The 19,353-nt window shown below is 41.0% G+C and overlaps 1 protein-coding gene across 11 annotated transcripts in view; it reads right to left on the bottom strand.

The window, feature by feature from the left end:
• Window positions 1-19,353, bottom strand: part of LOC125169584 (maestro heat-like repeat-containing protein family member 1) — a 97,885-nt gene that overhangs the window by 44,010 nt on the left and 34,522 nt on the right. For all 11 annotated transcript variants that reach the window (XM_047865042.1, XM_047865043.1, XM_047865045.1 and 8 more), the window contains 7 exons: window positions 16,950-17,066; window positions 6,848-6,970; window positions 6,337-6,489; window positions 5,756-5,878; window positions 5,309-5,388; window positions 4,572-4,707; window positions 3,427-3,516 (listed from right to left, as the gene is read on the bottom strand). In XM_047865042.1, the coding sequence (XP_047720998.1) occupies window positions 3,427-3,516; window positions 4,572-4,707; window positions 5,309-5,388; window positions 5,756-5,878; window positions 6,337-6,489; window positions 6,848-6,970; window positions 16,950-17,066 (822 nt within the window). The remainder of the gene's footprint in view (window positions 1-3,426; window positions 3,517-4,571; window positions 4,708-5,308; window positions 5,389-5,755; window positions 5,879-6,336; window positions 6,490-6,847; window positions 6,971-16,949; window positions 17,067-19,353) is intronic.

The raw sequence follows: 19,353 nt of genomic DNA on the forward strand, positions 1-19,353 counted from the left end.
GTGTCTCCCTCTCTCTCTGCCCCTCCCCCATTCATGCTCTGTCTCTCTCTGTCTCAAAAATAAATAAACGTTAAAAAAATTTTTTTTTAAATTTAGAATTTTTGCTCTGTGAAAGACCCTGTCAAGAGAATGAAAAGACAAGCTACACATAGCAAACCATAGATATGACAAGGGACTTTTATCTAAAATATATAAACAACTCTCAAAACTCAACAGTAAGAAAACAATCCCATTAGAAAATGGGCAAAAGACATGAACTGACATTTCACCAAAGATGTATATAGCAAATATGCACATGAAAATATGTTCAACATCATTAGCCATAAGGGAAACATAAATTAAAACCACAGTGAGGTAAAATTTAAAAATTATACCAAGGATTTTATTTTCCAGCAAGGATGGGAAGAAACTAGACATCTCATACATTGTTGGTAAAAACATAAAATGGTTCAGTCACTCTGAGAAATAGTTTGGTAATTTTCGGATAAGACTAAACATGTACTCACCATGACTCAGCAATTACACTCTGGAATATTTATCCCAAACAGTGAAAATGTATATTCACACAAAAGACTGTACATGAATATTTACAGGAGTTTTTTTCATAATTGTCAAAAACTGGAAACTACCCAAATGTCTTTCAATGGGTGAACGGCTAAACAAACTCTAGTATCCATACCACGGAATACTACTCAGCAATAAAAAGGAATAAACTAATGATGCAGACAACAACTTAAAGGATCTTAAGAGCATTAAGCTAAATGAAAGAAGGCAATCTCATAAAATTTTATATACTATTTGATTCCATGTGCTTAACATCCTCAAAATGACAAAATTACAGAGATGGAAAACAGATTAATGGTTTCCAGGGAACAGGGACAAAGCGGGAGAAGATGTGACTATAAAGCGTCAGTACAAGAGTTTCTTTTAGTGAGGGAACATCGTATATCATGATGGTGGTGGTGGTGGTTTCACAATTTATACGTGAGATCAAATCTCATAGAACACACAAATAAGTATGTGTAAAAACTGGCCAAAACTGAGTAAAGTCTGTAGTCAAGCAGTAATATACCGACAATTCCCTGGTTTTGATAGTTATTACTGTTATATACGATGTCACCATTAGGGGAAGCAAGGTAAAGCATTCAAGGGACTATATGTACTATTTTTTCCTACTTCCAATGAATCAACAATCATTGCAAAATAAAGTTAAGAAGAAAACTAGCAGTAGGGCGCCTGGGTGGCTCAGGCGTTTAAGCATCCCACTTTGGCTCAGGTCAGGCTCAGGTCATGTTCTCAGTTCACAAGTTCCAGTCCCATGTTGGGCTCTGTGCTGACAGCTCAGAGCTTGGAGCCTGCTTCAGATTCTGTGTCTCCCTCTCTCTCTGCCTTTCCCCCTCTCGCATTCTGTGTGTGTGTGTGTGTGTGTGTGTGTGTGTGTGTGTGTGTGTCTGTGTGTGTGTCTGTGTGTGTGTGTCTCAAAAATAAATAATCATTTAAAATTTTTTTAAAAAGAAGAAAACTAACAGCAAAATGATTGGAAACAGCCCAATGTCCATCCATAGGGAACTGGTTGAGTAAATTATAGTACATCCACACAATGTATAAAACCACAAAGAAAATAAGGACTGTATCTGTGAACTGATTGTGGATAAGAGAAAAAAGTAAGATCCAGAGCAGTGGATAAAATGTGCTACCTACAGCACAAGAAAGGCAGGAAAATAATAATAATATATCATAAACACAGGTTTGCTTATTTTCACAATAAGAAAGACAGGAAGGTCAAACCAGAAGCCATTAAAAATGGTTATCTACAGGGGATAAGTGGGAATGAGGTTAAGAAAATCAGAGTAGGAGCAAGAATTCTTTGCATGAAACATTATAAAGTTTTAAGTTTTATTCTCTTCAATTAAATAAAAGAAAGGAAGCCCTAAAATTTAACACAAACAAGTTTAAATTATCCCAATTTGATAATATAATCATATAGAAAATAATTATTTCAAGTAGCTTTTGAGCACAATAGTCTGACTATATTCCTTAGTGATCTATATTTTGACAACAAAAGAAACTACAAAGAAATTTTGAACCTCATGTGGTAGCTGGGGAACAGGATATTAGGAGAAGGCCAAAATATGATGACAATAGTATAAAGTAAATCAAATCAATTAAAAGACAAATTTTATTTTTTATTTTTATTTTTTAAATATAATTTATTGTCAAGTTAGCTAACATACAGTGTATACAGTGTGCTCTTGGCCCACTGCTCATCCCAACAAATGCCCTCCTCAATGCCCATCACCCATTTGCCCCACTCCCCTATTCCCCCCATCAACCTTCAGTTTGTTCTCTGTATTTAAGAGTCTCTTCTGGTTTGTCTTCCTCTCTGTTTGAAACTATTTTTCCCCCATTCCTTCCCCCATGGTCCTCTGTTAAGTTTCTCAAATTCCACATATGAGTGAAAACATGATATCAAAAGACAAACAAATTTTAAATGAGCAGATGAGCCAAGCACTTTGTAAACATTATCTCATTCAGTTATCAAAATGACTATGTTAACTACTGTCATCTCATTTTCCAGGAGAAAACTGAGGCAGATGGAATTTAAATAATTCCCCAAGGCTATACTGTTAAGAGCAGAATCAGAATCTGGAATTGCAGCGTATGGCAGTCAAGAGCCCATGCTTTTAACCTTTAGCTCCCATGAGGGAGCAGAGGGAGCTGAGAAAGATGACCACAGCAATGACTGAAGGGGAAGAAAGAAGAAGGAAAAGATATCCTCCAAAGAGCAGACCAATGTTATCTGGATCCTAGCTCTGGTTATCCTTTCCCTAAAAGGTCTGAATCCAACCTTCATCCTCAGACCTCTTACTTTTCCCCCCACTGTTCTGCTGTTCTATTCCCAACTGTACTGCGTTGATAGAGTCCCCCCCAAATTCATGTGCACCCAGAACATCAGAATGTGACCTTGTTTGGAAAATAGTCACTGGCAGATGAACTCAAGTAAAGGTGAGTGCATATTGGATTTGGATTTGGATAGGCCCTAATCTTATGACTCCTGTCCTTATTAAGAAGAAAAGACAGAGAAACATACACACACACACACACACACACACACACACACATATCCTCCTGCACCCCACAAATGCCCTGTGAAAATGGAGGCAGAGATTGCAACAGTAGGTCTATAAACCAAGGGACACCATGGGCCACCAGGAATCACCAAAAGCTAGGAGGGATGCATGGAACAGGTTGTCCCTCAGAGCCTCCAGTAGAAACCAACCCTGCTGATACCTTGATTTTGGACTTCCAGCCTTTACAACTGTGAAAGAATATATTTCTGTTGTTTGAAGCTACTCAGTTGTGGTACTTTGTTATGGCAGCCCTAGAAAACCAATACACCAAATTCAGGGGCTCCTTCCCACTGACCTCCAAACAGTACTGGATCTGAGAAGGCATCTCAACAATAAGTGTCTCCATTAGCCTTAGGAGGGATTGAAGGGTCTCCATGAGCAAATCCTGAGGGAGAAAAGAGACATCTCAAAGACTTGCTGAGATATCAGTCCCACCCCTCCTTCTAAACTTAGCTCAGTGCTCCAGCTCTCCCAGGAAGCCTTCCTTGGGAAGTTCTGCTCCGCAAGTTTCCCCCTAACATTTCAAGTGCCACTTGTCCATTACTAACTTGAAGAAATTTTTCTGTTGTTTTCAGCAGAGCACAAATATCTGCTTGATACACGGTTTGTCCTAGTGGATGGGGAGATCCCAGCTTGCCCCAAACATGGGGAAATCCTGTCAAAACCTTCCCTCTCTAACCAGAGCTACACTGAATAAGGCCTCATGGGGGTACAAGCATAGGAAACCAACCTCAGCTTTCTCTGTATGTACCAGTCCTTCCTTCCTAACATAAATAAATATGAACTGACAAAGAAGGACCACCAGACATCTGATGAAAAGGCCCAACTAAACAAACAGACCAAATGGTCCTAAAGAAAACCAAACTAATTCAGTAAGTAATAGAAACCTTTATTTTTAAAAATTCTTATTAATATCCTCAAAAAAAAAGAAGCAGGAGATTGTGGTATCAGTAAAACAAGAACAATCAGTAAAAATAAAGGAGTAATCAGAGAACATGAAAGAATTCCTAGGAACTAAACATATAAATTCAAATTGGAAAACTTAATCCCTCTTCCTTCCTTCAAGGAAACACTACAGACCCTGTGGGAAATGGACTCAGCTCTCTTGCTGACTCTCTGAACTTATTTACCCATGGGCCTTTAGTAAAATCACGTTTGAAACCTTCCAGTCTGGTTTCAATTGTACAACAGTAAAAGGTAAAGAATTGAGTGTCTGCATCTGGGCCAGAATATTAAAGTGGTGACAGTGGCAATCAATGAGTGCTCTCAAGAAGGAAGTACTTCTCATGAGTAGTGTTCAGACTATATGACCTAGTAATCTCTGATGATTATCATGTTTTTATCAAAGAGGTCCTTACATATAACTGCTGAACTTATACTTCTCATCCTCTCAAAAGTAAAAAATAAAAACAAAGAGACAAACATCAAAGAGTTAATTACTTCAGTGGCCTGGGCTTCCTGGGAACTGGATGCCTCCTTCTGCAAATCCTCTGTGGATGGCAGGCATAGCACACTCTGAAAGCACGTTTGGAGTAGCTCTGTTCTTTCTTCCACCTCTGTGAGGGGATGGAGCTTCCTAAGATCCAGGAGGAAGGAGCAAAAATGTAACCAGAGAGTAATGGCCAGGAATAACAGCTGAGGAAAATAAGAGAGAGGTGGTGGAGACAGAGGGAGAGGTGGGAGAAAGAAGATACCAAAAGAAAAGGTAACCAAAAGAAGAAAAGGAGGAAACAGTAAGAAAAGTTTTTAAATGCCAGGAATATGGAAAGAAAGGGATAAAGGGAAAGAGGAACTATTACAGAAAAGGATACTAATATTTGGGGATGATATATTACTGTTTGGTTCCCCGGATATTTTGAGGGAATGGGGGAGGCAGTCAGTGATGGAGATGGAGGTGTTTAGTCAGGGACATCCCTGTGAGCAGAAGAAAGACTGGACCAGAAACAACAGCAAGTGCCTATGGAAGATGGGAGAGGTGGTCTCTGCCACATGCTCCAAAAATCCCATCCAAAAAATCTTGGTAAAAAGAGGTGGCATACATTGTCCAACAGATGTCTACAACTGCCTGGGGCCCCCATACTAAAAGCAGAGCAGAAAATAAGGTGGGGATAGATCAGGGAATAAAGAACTGAAATCCAGTCAGAGGAAGGAGGACAGAATGGCTGGAACATTGTTACCTGAAGTTAGTGATGAAGTTCATTGCCCTCTGCCTAATGGAACTGGAGATGGAATTCAATGGCTCCTCCCTGATTAACTCCTGTAACACACCCACCCCAATCCCCCACCCCAGAGAACAAGAGGATGTGAATATATCTTTCTTGCCTTCCTCCCCCTCCTCCCACCCAAGCTGTATTCACAGGAAACTGGGACCTAGAATTTTCAGAGACTTCCAAAGACTCTGAAGGATAGCACATCTCTCCTACTCCCAACCATACCTTCCCCACGGCACTTACCCCTACCTTGAGAATGGGAAAGGGAGCAATAAGGTAGGAAAAAACAACCAGAAAATCTGGACTTTTATCCCCCAGGCCTAGTCTAGGAGCACTGCCAATGGTTTCCATGAATGAGGACCCATCCTCCCTCCTCTGTGCATTTCTACCTCCATCCTCCTGAGTTGTACTTACCATCATAAAGGTTACAATTTCTATTTTCTGAGGGAACTTGAATTGAAAGGCCATGGGCTGGCTGCTCAAGATGTTTATTAGCTTGGTCAGGGCATCCAGGTACTCCAGCTTCAGGTTCTTATCCTGAACCAACCAGTATACTCAGAGATTTCCAAGGTAGGAATGATCCTAGGGCAAGGGAAAACTACCTACACAAAATCTGGGAGATGAGGTGCTAAGGCTTCCTTAGGCTAAAACCCTGCATCTTCCTTCTGAGGGCAGCTTAGGAAAGCAAAGCTCCCAAAGCTTCCATGTCTCTTAAGTTATTGTCTTTTTACCAAATAAGTTCTTCCGAAGGATGTCTAGTTGGATGGTAAATGAATAGGGAATGAGAAAGGTTTCTTTTCCTACCCTAGGGATATATGCTCTGAACAAATGGCAAAGGCAAAAAAAGTATTCGGGGCTCCCTCTTACCTCCCCTGAAACAACTGTGATTGCCCCACCCCCGAGTTCCATTCAAGGCCAGGCATCATTTTCTTGGAGGGGAAGGGCCAAAAAAGGCAGGGATGGGACACTGGAGAAGTGGAGAAGGCAGGAAGTACCTTTTCTACAATACAGTTGCGGTAGTGTTGCAGGACAATGGCCAGGATGTCATCTAAATGCATGAAGATGGCTCCCTTGCTCTCTGAAATAATCTTGCTATAGCTTAAGTAGATGATGTTACAGACCAGCCCCCATTCCCTTTGCTGATGTTCCTGTAGGGGGAAGGGGGAAACTTGCCTTCTCTTCATCTTATCCTCCTTGGCTGATGGGGAAATGGAGGTTCAGAGAGGAATGGATTGCCTGCATGACACGGAAGGGAAGATGGGGCTGTGGAATGGTGAACAGCTTGGAGGAAGGTGGTGCAGCTGGTGATACCAGGGCCTGATTCACGGCATAAAGGAGCACGGGAAAGGGACAAGAGGATGAAACTTCCCCACAGTTGGCCAGAGGGAAATAGAAACATTCATAGGTGGGTCAGCACACCTCAGAGAAGTGGGGAGTCTGGGGTGACAGGGATGCCTTGGAAGGCTTTGTGTGGGAGGTTGGCAGAGCTCCCAGGAATGCCATCACCTTCATCAGTTTGAGGATGGATGATGAGTTCTTGTCAGTGAGTATAGCACTATATGCTTGCAGTTGGTCCAGGGTTACCTTCAGATGTTTCATGGACACGATACTGAGCGCCACAGCAATGCCCTGTAATAGGAATAGCCTCAACCTCATGCCACAGCTCAAAGTGAGCCAGAACTTTATGTTCTCCCAGAACTATAGATTTAGAGAGAGGAAGAGAGAGGAATGGGAAAGAAAATAAATGGAAGGAAAATTTGGTTCCTCTGATTCAAATTACTTAAAATCAAGGGGGAGAACCAAAGTCCATACAAGAAATAATTTAAGAAGCAAATTACAAGAATCAGACTCTTAACTATAGAGAACAAACTGATGGTTACCAGAGTGGAGGTGGGTGGGAGGATGGGGGAAATAAGGGATGGGGATTAGAGAGTACAGTTATCATGATGGGGGAAAAAAAGAACTCTAAAAGATGACTGATTGATTGATTGATTGATTGATAGATAGATAGATAGATGATAGAGTGGCACAGAGTTTATAAAAATTCAGGAGTCCTCATTTTTGTATTTTTCATACTAATTGACAACATCCAGAAAAGCCCTTCCTGAATATCATGGAGCAGAGGAACACCCCCCACACATACCCTGCCATAATATTTATGAACTGTGGGCCCTCATGGGTACATGAATTCATTTGTGGATTCAGTAGAGTTTTGGTGCCTAAGGCATGGGGGTGGGGAAGCAAATTAACTCAGATTATGAAAAATTAGAGTCACAGATTTACAAAATCTTGGGATTATCAAATCCAACATTGCAGAACAGAGAATACTTACATGCACTAGTAATTCAGAGAAGGGTGGTAAGGAGGGGGCAAAGGGGAAGAACAAATCCAAGGCACATTATTGACAGGATTGGATGGATAATCAGAGAAGAAACAGAAGAGAGAGACAACTAACAGACAGTGCCAATATTTCTAACCCTGAATAACAGGAAACAGCAGTAACTGACCAATAATGGGAAGGTGGAAAAGGGGGGCCTGTCTAGAGTTGGGGAGAGAGGAATGAGGAACGTCCTGCATGTGTTTTGTAGGACATAGTAGAAGGACAACTAAGTGAAAATGCTATCAGTGGTTAGTGGATCTGGGAACAGATGACTGAGTGGGAGACAAGAGCAAGGGAAACTTGGGGATTCTATAATTCCTGCCAGGAACAGCATTTAATTTAAATCCCTCTGCCTCATAACAGGCCCTTTGACTTAAGTGTCAGCCAAGTGTCTTCCAGAGCTTATTCAACAAGGATATCTGGGCACAGAGCTAAAGGAACATCTAACACAGACAAGCAGGTGCCAGCTATTTGCCAACTGGCTTGTTTATGCAGGACAGGCCACCGTTAAGATTCTGCAGTAGAGGAGGCAGAGTGACAGGGACCTGGGGACAGTTACAGTTGCTCCAGGACACAGATCTTCAAGAAAGGCTGAAGTATTAGTGGGACTTACAGACTTTTGACCTCCAAGTAGATGAAGGGAAAATTTTGCCTAGTTGTAAAGCAGGGACTAGTTGAACATCAGAAAGGGGGTTTATTCTGTCCCTCTTTTTAGGCCATCCCTTATCCATGGCTTCCAGTCATCCTGGTCATTCATCATCATCATCATCATCATCATCATCATCATCATCATTATCCATCATCATCTTCTTCATCACTGACATCATCAGAGTATTTACTGCTTAGTTTTTACCAAACTTAACACATGCTATCTCACTGATCCTAACCCTAAAGATTTGAGATAAATATTACCAATCCTATTTTACAGAAAGGGACAATATAATTGTTCCCTAACGTAGCCATCCAGCCCAGATCTGAGCTCCAGATCTACATGGCTACTGAACATCTCCACCTGGCTATACCAAGGGCACCCTTTTCTCTCCTGATCAAAAACTGAATGCATCATCTTCCTCCCCATTTTGCCCTGCATTCCTGGTTTCAGTGAAGGATACTATTATCCTCCCAGCTGACCATGCCAGAAACCCAGGAAACATCCTGAACATCCTCTTCCCTCTTATCTTTATCCTTTGTATCCAGTCTGTCCCCAGGTGGCAGCAGAGGGGTCATTTTCACTTCCCGTCAAAGAATTCTGCATTCCAGTCCCACCACACGACTAACAGTTCTGTAGACATGCCCCCAAAAGTTCTTGCTCCTGAGTCTTGTCTTGGAATATTATGTCAAGTGAGAATACCCACTTCACTCCTTCTCCTAATCTAGACCCAACTAGCCCAAGTCCCCACCACCCCACACAGCCACTGTATGTCTCTGTGACCACTCATGTAAGGCTATTCTGTGTAGTCAGCTGTTTTCTTCCTATATGTGTCTGTCTCTTCAACGATACTGTTGCATCTTGGGTTTGGTAAATACCTGATGATATAGTCATGATGATGGTGGATGCTCTGAGAATCTGGCAGGGAAGAGGCATTGTAGAGGGGAGGCCTGAGAACATGGGTACCAACTCTACCAGTAACCAACACCTAGAGAGTGCTTGTGTGCCAGGCATTGTTCTAGGAGCTTTTATATATTTAATCCTTAAAACCATCCTTTGACACACATACTCTGTGGTATTCCCACCAAAATACATAATCTAAACCTAATCATGAAGAAATATGAGACAAACCAAAAATGCCATATATTCTACAAAATAAATGGTCTATACATTTAAAATGTCACGACTGCCTTTCGCATCTTTCCCAGACCCACACCCTGTGGAGAGATTCTCTTCCCCCTTTGCCCCCTGTCTGGGCTACATCTGGCAGGAGGCTTCTTGGAAGTTGACACATCATCCCTAGGTACAAAGGAATCAGATTTCAGGAAGATCAACTCAAATATTTGTTTGGCATTTAAAGGAATTTCAAGAAAGTTGTTACAGCAAATACTTGGCACACAGGAAGAGACAAGCTACACACACTCAGAGACTCAGAAAAAACTTTCTTTCACACCAGTGCCAGCCCAGCAGAGTCCTCTCCAAAGGTTGAGCCCCCCCAGGCCTGGTGCTAGCCTACTTTTATGCCTGACCAGCTTTCAGGGCTGAATGAGTGCCCAATTTGCCCTTTAAAACCATCTCAGCCAGAGGAGGGAGGAAGATGGCGACTAGGAGGACACTGGGCTCACCGCATCCTGCTGATCACTCAGATTCCACCCACACCTGCCTAAATAACCCAAAAAACCACCAGAAGACTAGCAGAACAGATTCTCCAGAGCCAAGCATAGATGAGAGGCCCACAGAATTGGGTAGGAAGGGCAGAGAGGTGATGCGCGCTACACAGACTGTAGGGAGGGAGCTGGGGCAGAGGGGCAGCCCGCCGGCCAAGCAGAGCCCCTGAGTCTGGCTTGCAAAAGTGGAGGGGCCAGACGGAGTGTGTTCTGACAGCAAGTGGGACTTAACATCTGGAAGGTAATAAGTTAACAGCTCTGCTCGGAGAGCGGGAGGGCTGGAGGACAACGGGAGGGAGAGCTGTTGAGCCCCAGATGACAGAGTTCAGCTTGGTGGGGAACAAAGGCACTCGCCAGCGCCATCTCCCTCGCCCATCCCCCAGCCAAAATCCCAAAGGGAACCAGTTCCTGCCAGGGAACTTGCTTGCACTGCGCAAACACCCAATGCTGTGCTTCTGCGGATACATCCCTCCTGTGGGTCTGACTCCCTCCCAGTGCCACAGGGCCCCTCCTGAAGTGGATAACTGAAGGAAAAGTGAGCTGAGCCTGCCTCTCCTACCCCTGTGCACCTTGCTGATCTACCCCAGCTAATACGCGAGATCCCCAGCACCACAAGCCTGGCAGTGTGCAAGTAGCCCAGATGGGCCACGCCACCCCACAGTGAATCCTGCTCCTAGGAGAGGGGAAGAGAAGGTACACACCAGTCTGACTGTGGCCCCAGCAGTGGGCTGGGGGCAGACATTAGGTCTGACTGCAGCCCCACCCACCAACGCAAGTTTTTCAAGAGAGCACAGGGGAAGTGCCCTGCAGTTCCACACCACTCCAGGGACTATTCAAAATGACAAAATGGAAGAATTCCCCTCAAAAGAATCTCCAGGAAATAGCGACAGCTAACAAACTGATCAAAAACAATTTAAACAATATAACAGAAAGTGAATTTAGAATAATAGTCATAAAATTAATTGCTGGGCTTGAAAACAGTATAGAAGACAGCAGAGAATCTATTGCTACAGAGATCAAGGGACTAAGGAACAGTCACGAGGAGCTAAAAAATGCTATTAATGAGCTGCAAAATAAAATGGAGGCAACCACAGCTCGGATTGAAGAGGCAGAGGAGAGAATAAGTGAACTAGAAGATAAAATTATGGAAAAAGAAGAAGCTGAGAAAAAGAGAGATAAAAAAATCCACGAGTATGAGGGGAAAATTAGAGAACTAAGTGATGCACTAAAGAGAAATAATCTACACATAATTGGTATTCCAGAGGAGGAAGAGAGAGGGAAAGGTGCTGAAGGTGTACTTGAAGAAATAATAGCTGAGAACTTCCCTGATCTGGAGAAGGAAAAAGGCATTGAAATCCAAGAGGCACAGAGAACTCCCTTCAGATGTAACTTGAATCAATCTTCTGCACGACATATCATAGTGAAACTGGCAAGATACAAGGATAAAGAGAAAATTCTGAAAGCAGCTAGGGATAAACGTGCTCTAACATATAAAGGGAGACCAATAAGACTCGTGATGGACCTCTCTACTGAAACTTGGCAGGCCAGAAAGGAATGTCAGGAAATCTTCACTGTGATGAACAGAAAAAATATGCAGCCGAGAATCCTTTATCCAGCAAGTCTGTCATTTAGAATAGGAGAGATAAAGGTCTTCCCAAACAAACAAAAACTGAAGGAATTCGTCACCACTAAACCAGCCCTACAAGAGATCCTAAGGGGGATCCTTTGAGACAAAGTACCAGAGACATCGCTACAAGCATGAAACCTACAGACATCACAATGACTCTAAACCCATATCTTTCTATAATAACACTGAATGTAGGGACGCCTGGGTGGCTCAGTCAGTTGAGCATCCGACAGCTCAGGTCATGATCTCGCGGACTGTGAGTTCAAGCCCCACATCGGGCTCTGTGCTGACAGCTCAGAGCCTGAAGCCTGCTTCAGATTCTGTGTCTCCCTCTCTCTCTGTCCCTCCTCTGCTCACATTCTGTCTCTCTCTCTCTCTCTCTCTCAAAAGTAAAGATTAAAAAAAATTAAAAAAAAATAACACTGAATGTAAATGGACTAAATGTGCCAATCAAAAGACATAGGGTATCATAATGGATAAAAAAAACAAGACCCATCTATTTGCTGTCTATGAGAGACTCACATTAGACCTGAGGACACCTTCAGATTGAAAGTGAGGGGATGGAGAACTATTTATCATGCTACTGGAAGTCAAAAGAAAGCTGGAGTAGCCATACTTATATCAGACAAACTAGACTTTAAATTAAAGGCTGTAACAAGAGATGAAGAAGGGCATTATATAATAGTTACAGGGTCTATCCATCAGGAATAGCTAACAATTAAAAATGTCTATGCGCTGAATTTGGGGGCTCCCATATATCCCCCATATATATATTGGGGGAGCCCCCAAATATATAAAACAATTACTCACAAACATAAGCAACCTTATTGATAAGAATGTAGTAATTGCAGGGGACTTTAATACCCCACTTACAACAATGTGTATATCATCTAGACACATGGTCAATAAAGAAACAAGGGCCCTGAATGATACATTGGATCAGATGGACTTGACATATATATTTAGAACTCTGCATCCCAAAGCAACAGAATATACTTTCTTCTCGAGTGCACATGGAACATTCTCCAAGATAGATCACATACTGGGTCACAAAACAGCCCTTCATAAGTATAGAAGAATTGAGATCATAGCATGCATACTTTCAGACCACAATGCTATGAAGCTTGAAATCAACCACAGGAAAAAGTCTGGAAAACCTCCAAAAGCATGGAGGTTAAAGAACACCCTACTAACGAATGAATGGGTCAACCAGGCAATTAGAGAAGAAATTAAAAAATATATGGAAACAAATGAAAATGAAAATACAACAATCCAAACACTTTGGGATGCAGCGAAGGCAGTCCTGAGAGGAAAATACATTGCAATCCAGGCCTATCTCAAGAAACAAGAAAAATCCCAAATACAAAATCTAACAGCACACCTAAAGGAAATAGAAGCAGAACAGCAAAGACACCCTAAACCCAGCAGAAGAAGAGAAATAATAAAGATCAGAGCAGAAATAAACAATATAGAATCTAAAAAAAACTGTAGAGCAGATCAAAGAAACCAAGAGTTGGTTTTTGAAAAAATAAACAAAATTGATAAATCTCTAGCCAGGCTTTTCAAAAAGAAAAGGGAGATGACCCAAGTAGATAAAATCATGAATGAAAATGGAATTATTACAACCAATCCCTCAGAAATACAAGCAGTTATCAGGGAATACTATGAAAAATTATATGCCAACAAACTGGACAACCTGGAAGAAATGGACAAATTCCTGAACACCCACACACTTCCAAAACTCAATCAGGAGGAAATAGAAAGCTTGAACACACCCATAACCAGCGAAGAAATTGAATTAGTTATCAAAAATCTCCCAACAAATAAGAGTCCAGGACCAGATGGCTTCCCAGGGGAGTTCTACCAGACGTTTAAAGCAGAGATAATACCTATCCTTCTCAAGCTATTCCAAAAAATAGAAAGGGAAGGAACACTTCCAGACTCATTCTATGAAGCCAGTATTACTTTGATTCCTAAACCAGACAAAGACCCAGTAAAAAAAGAGAACTACAGGCCAATATCCCTGATGAATATGGATGCAAAAATTCTCAATAAGATACTAGCAAATCGAATTCGACAGCATATAAAAAGAATTATTCACCATGACCAAGTGGGATTCATTCCTGGGATGCAGGGCTGGTTCAACATTCGCAAATCAATCAACGTGATACATCACATGAATAAAAGAAAAGATAAGAACCATATGGTCCTGTCAATCGATGCAGACAAAGCATTTGACAAAATTCAGCATCCTTTCTTAATAAAAACACTTGAGAAAGTCGGGATAGAAGGAACATACTTAAACATCATAAAAGCCATTTATGAAAACCTATAGCTAACATCATCCTCAATGGGGAAAAACTGAGAGCTTTTTCCCTGAGATCAGGAACACGACAGGGATGTCCACTCTCACCGCTGTTGTTTAACATAGTGTTGGAAGTTCTAGCATCAGCAATCAGACAACAAAAGGAAATCAAAGGCATCAAAATTGGCAAAGATTAAGTTAAGCTTTCACTTTTTGCAGATGACATGATATTACACATGGAAAATCCAATAGACTCCACCAAAAGTCTGCTAGAACTGATACATGAATTCAGCAAAGTTGTAGGATACAAAATCAATGTACAGAAATCAGTTGCATTCTTATACACTAATAATGAAGCAACAGAAAGACAAATAAAGAAACTTATCCCATTCACAATTGCACCAAGAAGCATAAAATACCTAGGAATAAATCTAACCAAAGATGTAAAAGATCTGTATGCTGAAAACTATAGAAAGCTTATGAAGGAAACTGAAGAAGATATAAAGGAATGGAAAAACATTCCGTGCTCATAGGTTGGAAGAATAAATATTGTCAAAATGTCAATACTACCCAAAGCTATCTACACATTCAATGCAATCCCAATCAAAATTGCACCAGCATTCTTCTCAAAGCTAGAACAAGCAATCCTAAAATTCATATGGAGCCACAAAAGGCTCCGAATAGCCAAAATAATTTTGAAGAAGAAGACCAAAGCAGGAGGCATCACAATCCCAGACTTTAGCCTCTACTACAAAGCCGTAATCATCAAGACAGCATGGTATTGGCACAAAAACAGACACATAGACCAATGGAATAGAATAGAAACCCCAGAAATAGATCCACAAAAGTATGGCCAACTAATCTTTGACAAAGCAGGAAAGAACATCCAATGGAAAAAAGACAGTCTCTAACAAATGGTGCTGGGAGAACTGGACAGCAACATGCAGAAGGTTGAAACTAGACCACTTTCTCACACCATTCACAAAAATAAACTCAAAATGGATAAAGGACCTGAATGTGAGACAGGAAACCATCAAAACCCTAGAGGAGAAAGCAGGAAAAGACCTCTCTGACCTCAGTCGTAGCAATTTCTTACTTGACACATCCCCAAAGGCAAGGGAATTAAAAGCAAAAATGAACTATTGGAATCTCGTGAAGATAAAAAGCTTCTGCACAGCAAAGGAAACAACCAACAAAACTAAAAGGCAACCAACGGAATGGGAAAAGATATTCTCAAATGACATATCGGACAAAGGGCTAGTATCCAAAATCTATAAAGAGCTCGCCAACCTCCACACCCGAAAAACAAATAATCCAGTGAAGAAATGGGCAGAAAACATGAATAGACACTTCTCTAAAGAAGACATCCGGATGGCCAACAGGCACATGAAAAGATGCTCCATGTCGCTCCTCATCAGGGAAATACAAATCAAAACCACACTCAGATACCACCTCACGCCAGTCAGAGTGGCCAAAATGAACAAATCAGGAGACTATAGATGCTGGAGAGGATGTGGAGAAACGGGAACCCTCTTGCACTGTTGGTGGGAATGCAAACTGGTGCAGCTGCTCTGGAGGACAGTGTGGAGGTTCCTCAGAAAATTAAAAATAGACCTACCCTATGACCCAGCAGTAGCACTGCTGGAAATTTACCCAAGGGATACAGGAGTACTGATGCATAGGGGCACATGTACCCCAATGTTTATAGCAGCACTCTCAACAATAGCCAAATTATGGAAAGAGCCTAAATATCCATCAACTGATGAATGGATAAAGAAATTGTGGTTTATAGGGGCGCCTGGGTGGCACAGTCGGTTAAGCGTCCGACTTCAGCCAGGTCACGATCTCGCGGTCCGTGAGTTCGAGCCCCACGTCAGGATCTGGGCTGATGGCTCGGAGCCTGGAGCCTGTTTCCGATTCTGTGTCTCCCTCTCTCTCTGCCCCTCCCCCGTTCATGCTCTGTCTCTCTCTGTCCCCCCCAAAACAAACAAACAAACAAACAAAAAAACGTTGAAAAAAAAAAAGAAATTGTGGTTTATATACACAATGGAGTACTACATGGCAATGAGAAAGAATGAAATATGGCCCTTTGTAGCAATGTAGATGGAACTGGAGAGTGTGATGCTAAGTGAAATAAGCCATAGAGGGAAAGACAGATACCACATGTTTTCACTCTTATATGGATCCTGAGAAACTTAACAGAAACCCATGGGGGAGGGGAAGAAAAAAAAAAGAGGTTAGAGTGGGAAAGAGCCAAAGCATAAGAGACCCTTAAAAACTGAGAACAAACTGAGGGTTGATGGGGGGTGGGAGGGAGGGGAGGGTGGGTGATGGGTATTAAAAGGGCATTTTTTGGGATGAGCACTGGGTGTTGTATGGAAACCAATTTGACAATAAATGTCATATATTAAAAAAATAATAAATAAATAAAATAAAATGTCAAGATCATGAAAGACAAAGACTGAGGAACTGTTCCATATTAAAAATTGTTAAAGATAATTGATAAATAAATGCACTATTTGATTCTAAATTAGATCCCAGACCAGAGGGGGGTAAAATGTTTTTCTTCTGCTCTAAAAAAATGTTGGTGGGACAATTGGCCTTTTTCATAGATCAGCTGTATAAATTAGATAATTAGATAGATAATTTGCTAGTACTGTAGCAATGTTAACTTCCTAATTTTGATCACTGTGCTTTGATTATATAAGGGAATATTGTTATTTTTAGGTAGTACATCCTGAGGTATTTAGGGGTAAATATGCATGCATCATGACTGCAACTTCCTGAAGTGATTCAGAAAATAAAATAATAATAGTAAGTAACTTGCCCAAGGGCACACAGCTATAAAGTGGTAGAGCTAGGATTCCAGCCCAGGTTGTCTAGCTTGCCAGGTCCCAGCTTTTAACCACTTTGTCATCCTGCCTCTTAAAGTAAAAATGCTCCCCCCACCCACCCTGCTTTGCCAGTTCCTCCACCTCACCTCCCTCTCCTGCAGCTCTTCATGGACAGTTTGTAGGATGGCGGAGAGCATCATCTGCACCATTTTTATATTCCTCGAGGTCCGCAGGGTGAAGCCAAAGAATTTATATAGAAAAGCCTAGGAGAGGTAAAAGGGTAGAGGTGAAAGGCTATGCATAGCTTGGAATAAGCTTAGGGTAGCCTGGGGAATAGACATTTCCCAAACTGGCTTTGTAACTGTCAGCCAGCACCTTCCCCCAATGCCCCATCCTCCACATAGGCCCTCTTGTTCCGGGGGGGGGGGGGGGGGGGGCGGGGAGGTCATCTGGATAAGGTAGTAATCCTACAGAGCAGGGACTCAAGCTAGAGTTAAGAGAAAGCTGCATTTCTAATTTCTCAAACTCTTAGGGTATGGATCATCCCTTTAGGGACTTTCCCTGATCCACATACTTCCCATTTCCAGCTAGGAAATGAAAAGTTCCTTACTTCAATGTTTTACAGTTTTCACCTCCTTGGTTAAGTTTGTTCCTAGCTATTTTATTATTTTTGGTGCAATTGTAAATGAGACTGTTTTCTTAATTTCTCTTTCTGACGCTTCATTAAGTGTATAGAAATGCAACAGATTTTTGTATATTACTTTTGTATCCTTTACTGATTTCATTTATCAGTTCTAGCAGTTTTTTGGTGGAGTCTTTAGGATTTTCTGTGCATAGTATCGTGTTATCTGCAAATAGTGAAAGTTTTACTACTTACTTGCCAATTTGGATGGCTTTTACTTCTTTTTCTTGTCTGGTTGCTGTGGCTAGAACTTCCAGTTCTAATGTTGAATAAAAGTGGTAAGAGTGGACATCCTTGTCTTATTCTTGATCTTAAGGTAAAAGCTCTCAGTTTTTCACCATTGAGTGTGATGTTAACTGTAGGTTTTTCATATATGGCTTTCATTATGTTGAGGTATATTCTCTCTAAACTTACTTCGTTGAGAGTTTCTGCATGTATTGAGATGATCATATGGTTTTTATCTTTTCTTTTGTTAATGTGATGTATTGTTGATTGATTTGTGAATATTGAACCACTCTTGCATCCCTGCACTAAATCCTACTTGATCATGGTGAATGATTTTTTAAAATGTATTGTTGGATTCTGTTTGCTAATATTTTGTTGAGCATTTTTGCATCCATGGTCATCAGAGATATTGTCCTGTGGTTTTCCTTTTTTGTAATGCCTTTATCTAACTTTGGTATCAGGGCCACAAACAAATGGAAAGATCTTCCATGTTCATGGATTGGAAGAACCAATATTGTTAAAATGTCTATACTACCCAAAGCAACCTACAAATTCAATGCAACTCCCATCAAAGTACCAAAAGCATTTTTCATAGAAGTAGAACAATCCTAAAAATTGTGTGGAATTATAAAAAACAAACAAGCCAAACCAAATAAAACAAAACCCTGAATAGGCAAAGCAATCTTGAAGAAGAAGAACAAAAGGTATTACAATCCCAGGTTTCAAACTTCACTACAAATCTGTAGTAATCAAAACAGCATGGTACTGGCACAAAAAGAGACACATAAATCAATGGAACAGAATATAGTCCGGAAATAAACCCATGCTTTTATGGTCAATTAATCTATGACAAAGGAGACAGAAATATACAATGGGAAAAAATCTCTTCAACACATGAAATTGGGAAAACTGGATAGCTACATGTAAAAGAATGAAACTGAACCACTTCCTTACACCATACACAAAAATAAAATAGGTTAAAGACATAAATGTGAGAGTTGGAACCATAAAATTCCTAAAAGAAATAATAGGTAGCAATTTCTTTGACATCAGCCATAGAAACATTTTTGTAGATAGGTCTCCTCAGGCAAAGGAAACAAAAGCAAAATTAATCTACTGTAAATACACCAAAACAAAAAGTTTCTGCAGAGTGAAAGAAACCATCAACAAAACAAAAATTCAACCTATTGAATGGGAGAAGATATTTGCAAATGATGTATTTGGTAAAGGGTTAATATCCAGAATATATAAAGAACTTATACAACTCGACATCAAAAAAGCAAATAATTCAATTAAAAAATGGTCAGACGACCTGAATAGACATTTTTCCTAAGAAGACATATAGATGGCAAGTAGACATATGAAAAGATGTTCAACATCACTAATTATCAGGGAAGTTAAAATTCAAAACCACAAAAAAATATCATTTTACACCTGCCAGAATGGCTAAAATAAAAAACACCAGGAATAACAAGAGTTTGTGGGGATGGGCAGGGGGGGAGAAGGAACCCTTGTGCACTGTTGGTGGGAATGCAAACTGGTGCAGCCACTGTGGAAAACAGTATGGAAGCTCCTCAAAAAATTAAAGATAGACTAACCATATGGTCCAGCAAGTCCACTCCTGGGTATTTACTAAAAGAAAA

The sequence above is a fragment of the Prionailurus viverrinus genome, chromosome B4, assembly GCF_022837055.1.
Source record: "Prionailurus viverrinus isolate Anna chromosome B4, UM_Priviv_1.0, whole genome shotgun sequence".
NCBI classification, from domain to species: Eukaryota; Metazoa; Chordata; class Mammalia; order Carnivora; family Felidae; genus Prionailurus; species Prionailurus viverrinus.